The sequence below is a fragment of the Bremia lactucae genome, linkage group LG11 (assembly GCF_004359215.1).
Source record: "Bremia lactucae strain SF5 linkage group LG11, whole genome shotgun sequence".
Classification (NCBI taxonomy): Eukaryota; Oomycota; class Peronosporomycetes; order Peronosporales; family Peronosporaceae; genus Bremia; species Bremia lactucae.
This window is the reverse complement of record NC_090620.1, coordinates 527,689-531,880: the sequence shown is the minus strand read 5'-3', so window position 1 is coordinate 531,880 and position 4,192 is coordinate 527,689. Positions and strand designations below refer to the sequence as shown.

At 46.0% G+C, this 4,192-nt stretch overlaps 2 protein-coding genes across 2 annotated transcripts; both read right to left on the bottom strand.

Moving 5' to 3' along the window:
• Window positions 1–1,066: 1,066 nt before the first annotated feature.
• On the bottom strand, window positions 1,067–3,361 carry CCR75_007889 (uncharacterized protein). The gene is made up of 8 exons (XM_067965945.1): window positions 2,554–3,361; window positions 2,289–2,472; window positions 2,109–2,218; window positions 1,830–2,040; window positions 1,686–1,772; window positions 1,557–1,633; window positions 1,353–1,502; window positions 1,067–1,287 (listed from the first exon to the last, which is right to left on the bottom strand). Exons 1-8 carry the CDS (start codon window positions 3,321–3,323, stop codon window positions 1,173–1,175), a joined length of 1,704 nt encoding a protein of 567 aa, XP_067817840.1. The 5' UTR covers window positions 3,324–3,361; the 3' UTR covers window positions 1,067–1,172.
• A 359-nt stretch (window positions 3,362–3,720) lies between these two features.
• CCR75_007890 (uncharacterized protein) lies at window positions 3,721–4,089 on the bottom strand (the record flags this gene model as incomplete). Its single annotated transcript, XM_067965946.1, has 1 exon — window positions 3,721–4,089. The coding sequence occupies one exon, from the start codon at window positions 4,087–4,089 to the stop codon at window positions 3,721–3,723; it is 369 nt and encodes a 122-aa protein (XP_067817709.1).
• Window positions 4,090–4,192: the final 103 nt, after the last annotated feature.

The following is a 4,192-nucleotide window of genomic DNA, read 5'->3' as shown; positions in this document are numbered from 1 at the left end:
GCGCGTGGTTAATGCATACAATAAGCTGAACACGGCGACATCCCGCGGAACGATGTCTTGTTGAACTCCATGGGAAAGTCAACTATCTTTTCCGCGTTGGATTTGAAGGATGGCTACTATCAGGTAATCATGAGAGAGTCCGATGTAGCCAAAACGGCAGTAAGCACCCCAAGCGGTATGCTTTGGGAGTGGCTTGTGAACCTACCGATGATGTTCGGAGAGGTGGGGAAAATGAGCTCAATCAATATTAAGGCTCATCCTCACGTACACACGAAGAGATGCGGGGCGTGGGAAGGATTTCAAGAGCTACCAAGTGTAGGCGGGCACGTCGTAATGCCGCCACGCTCTACTTAGACACACACACTAGTACAGCGAGGAAGCGGTTTAACCAGCTTCTCTTGCAGGCAGCGAGTTAGTTGTGGTGGGCGCCTTAGCAACCTCACCCAACCACTAAGTACTCTAGTAAAGTGTCGTCACGGGAGCGGTAAATCCGTCTCCTTGTGCGCACTTACTAAGTAGAAAGTAGTTTTCAGACTGATTTATATTTAATCGCATTAAATACAAATACCTATTTTATTATCAAAAATGTCATCTCTGTAGATTACACTAATATGTATTGCGCGCGTATCTTTCTATATACCTCGCGTAACGGATGACGCTAAGCTTCATCCCTCCTAATGTGAATGCACCTATGTGGATCACATACACAAAGGTTGGTCACAAACGTGCACCACACCCGAGTGCTGGGTCTAATTACTATTATTTAGTAATTGACCATCCCCTTAAGTACACCAAGTGTACTTAACGGGGACTGTGTAACATTTGGCAACTTTAGCCCGTAACAGGTAGTGCATGTATTTTCTTGAACGGTCCCAGGAAACCCACCGTTCTGCCTATAAGCTACTCCGCAGCCTTCAGGCTGACATTCGCAGTGCTTTAATAGGATTCCTCCCGCATTTTTCTAAAAAAAATCTTTTTTATCTGGCTTCTCGGCTATTAGTAATAAGTTAGTGACCATCGGTGGACGTCAAATCCTATAAGTTAGCGGAGGTTGTAAGTTTGCGAATGATAAGTTATCAGAGGGAGGACTGTATTTTCAAAGTGTAATGATTTTAGAATCTGAAATGTAGTTTACCGGCATGCAAGAATCTTTTGTAGAAGGAAGTGGTTGGTCACCGAAAGGGTTGTATTACCTCGTGCTGCAGAATATCCTCAGCAAGAGGACGCTGCAGTGCGTCAGGATGCAACATGCTGGCAATCAAGTGCTGCAGCGAATTCGAGTATTGGCTGAGAAGGAAGGTCAAGCAAAGCCGTCAAAGCCACGCCATTGGTGGTCATAATATAAGACGTACCGAAACATGACGATGTCTCCATCGCGAATCTTTTGCCACTCTTCGCCGCAACTTGCAAGCGTTGTTCCTAGTGCCAGCTCATAGATCATGGCCCCCAACGCGAAAATATCGCCGGCGCGTAAATTATTTCGGTTGCCTTCAAGCAATTCTCTACAGTTACGTAAGTCTTTTGAATATTTACAACTTCGCGATTGCAACACTTACCGACTAAGATACCGGTTATCGCCCTCAGTGATCTCCATACTGCCGTCAAGATGCGCAACAGTTCCTAAGTCGCCAAGCTTTTGACACAAATAAGTTCAAAAAAGCGAGAACTTAACAAGCATAACAAACCTTGTACACATCGCCTGGACCAATCAGTACATTTTGCAGCTTAACGTCCATGTGTACCATCTTTTTGCTGTGCATATCGTAAAGAGCCTAAAGGCGATTGTAAGCTACTCAGCTTTTGTACCTTGCATACTGCGGCTTACGCACCTGCGCAGTATGACACAAGAGCTTGCACAGTGTTTCTTCAGGAACCTTCTGTGGTGCATACTTGTCGACAAATCTAGCCAACGAGCAGCCTTCAAGGTTTTCAAGCTGTATGTAAAGCAAATCGTCCTCTATCCAAGCATCGAAATATCGAACAATGTGATTGCTACTACTCATCGCAGCAAGAGCCTGTACTTCCCGTAGAGCTCGAGCACTGCCCAAATGAATACTAAAACGTCAGACAAATGTATTCTGAATTGACCAGACGATATCATCACGTACGTATCGGCTTTGCCCCGAAAATGACGCTTGCGTTTCTTAACGGCATACATCCACCCATCGATTTTCTTCATACACTTGAACACTTTAGAAAATGATCCCGAGCCTATTAACTGTCATGCGTGAAGCAAGAATGTTAAAACTCCACGTCTACCAACTGCTTGCAGGGAGAGAGACACGCACTCCCAACTCAGAAAAATTCGAGAGATACTTGGACACGGGTGAATCCTTTTCCACTCCAATCCATGCTGAAGAAAACGACTGTCGTTTGCGTCTCGAAAGCTTTTTTTTTCCTAACTCGGTCGATGGCTCCGGGGCAAACGGGTTCATGTAAATATTTTCAGACAAGAACGACGCAGCTTGGTCACTAGATTCAATATTTGGCAGCACCAAATAGATGAGCACTGAGCAGCCCAATCATGATTTCATCTTTGCGCTAGACACTCACCTGTTCGGCCTCACTCTCTTTGCATTCAATTCCAGATTGACCTTAGGAGATCCCACATCCATGGACGATTGACTGGAAAATATTGGCAGTCCTTTTCTATTGCGCCTCACATCCATGTAGGTCATGTCTTGGGTAAGGTTCTGCACCTGCTCCTCCTGAATTATGTCCACTTCAGTACTAAGTCTTGGTCTTTTCTTTAGTGGCGATGGCGTTGTCGGATTTGAAAGTGAAAGTACGGGCTGATCTCGGGGCGTGAGGAAGTCCATATCGTCTTGGCTATATTGGTGCACAGGAGTGGCTTTTCCCGGTGTTGGGTAGCCTTGACTGGTAGGAGGTAGCCCAAAGCGAAGAGGGGTGTGCGTCGGTTCATAGTCTGGTTCGCTACGCTGACTTGAGCAGGCAGTAAAGTCGATCTTTTTAGGCCGAGGCCTGCGTCCTTTAGAGACGCGGCCCCGCGAGGTTAAAAGCATGGATTCCTCGCTACTGTCGTCATCTATGACATCATAGTCAATACACTTTTGTATAGAAATCGTTTCGGCCTCACTATCTTCCACGGCAGGGTGGCTACGATTAGTAGTCTTGGCCGACGCCTCCAATGACCGTCGAGCCTTGCGGGGTCTTACGCCTAAATGCTTGTTGCCCAAGGAAGATTGAGAGAAGAAATCATGTATTGAGCGCTGCTTTTTGGTGCCACCAGAACTACCACCACTAGACGCTTGAGACAAGCCGCCGCCCGTCCGCGTCTTATATCGCACAGCGTTCAGCAGCATGGTGCCCAGCTATCCTTACCCAAAAGTGCTGTGCAAAACATTTTCCCGCCTTTTCTAATGCGTTTTGATAGGATTCATATCAAAAAATGGGGCGTCACCCGATACTTTAATTGGCATTCCCTAAAATTTTGATTTGGCAAAGATTAAAACGTAATGAATGTCATAATATTGGTAATGCTTGACGCTTCAAGCAATACATAAAAACATTCTGACATTTAATTTTAATGACGTTTTTCGGTCCTGAATCAATTATACTTTACGTGTATGAACCAATGTGCAGAATTGAGATAGCTTCATACCTGCAAATCGCTGTGTCGCGGCACCGTATGTGAGAGTGATGAGGAACGCGCAGAAAAGTACAATAAGCTCAAATTAAAGGCAATGCCTAACAAAGACATCACTCGCCGAGAATCGCTCGGAGCTCAGCCTCTGGTATTAATGGACACTTGCAAGTCCCCCAAACGCCAAGGCATGTGTAGCAAAATTGGTGTCCGTTTGGGCATGCCATATGCACACATCCGAAATCACGCTGCACGCCAATACCACAGCCAGGACATTGCTTTGCCCCCACGGCTATCACAGTTGCTGCGTACTCGGCATCAGACTTAAGATCTGATACCTTCCAGTCTTTCTCCACGACGAGTTGCTGATACTTGGCGAAATCACTATGTCTACGAAATGCTTCTCGCACATAATCGTCGGGTAATTCCTTCTTGCAACAACGAAGAGGCACAAGCGCACGGTCACGTAGTGCGAGTTTGCTCATGCATAGAAGACACGATTGGCAATACCTGTGACCACAGGGTGCAACTCTAAGCTCATCTTTGCTCTTTTTCGTGGTACAGCTGATACAGTAAGCGCCATCTTTG

What these genes read in the sequence shown, in the direction of transcription:
- CCR75_007889 (XM_067965945.1), bottom strand. Translation starts at nt 3,323, where the DNA reads ATGCTGCTGAACGCTGTGCGATATAAGACGCGGACGGGCGGCGGCTTG. An exon ending in AAGAGAGTGAGGCCGAACAG is followed by an intron (nt 2,473 to 2,553) that starts GTGAGTGTCTAG and finishes TATTGAATCTAG; the next exon opens with TGACCAAGCTGCGTCGTTCT. An exon ending in CGAATTTTTCTGAGTTGGGA is followed by an intron (nt 2,219 to 2,288) that starts GTGCGTGTCTCT and finishes CACGCATGACAG; the next exon opens with TTAATAGGCTCGGGATCATT.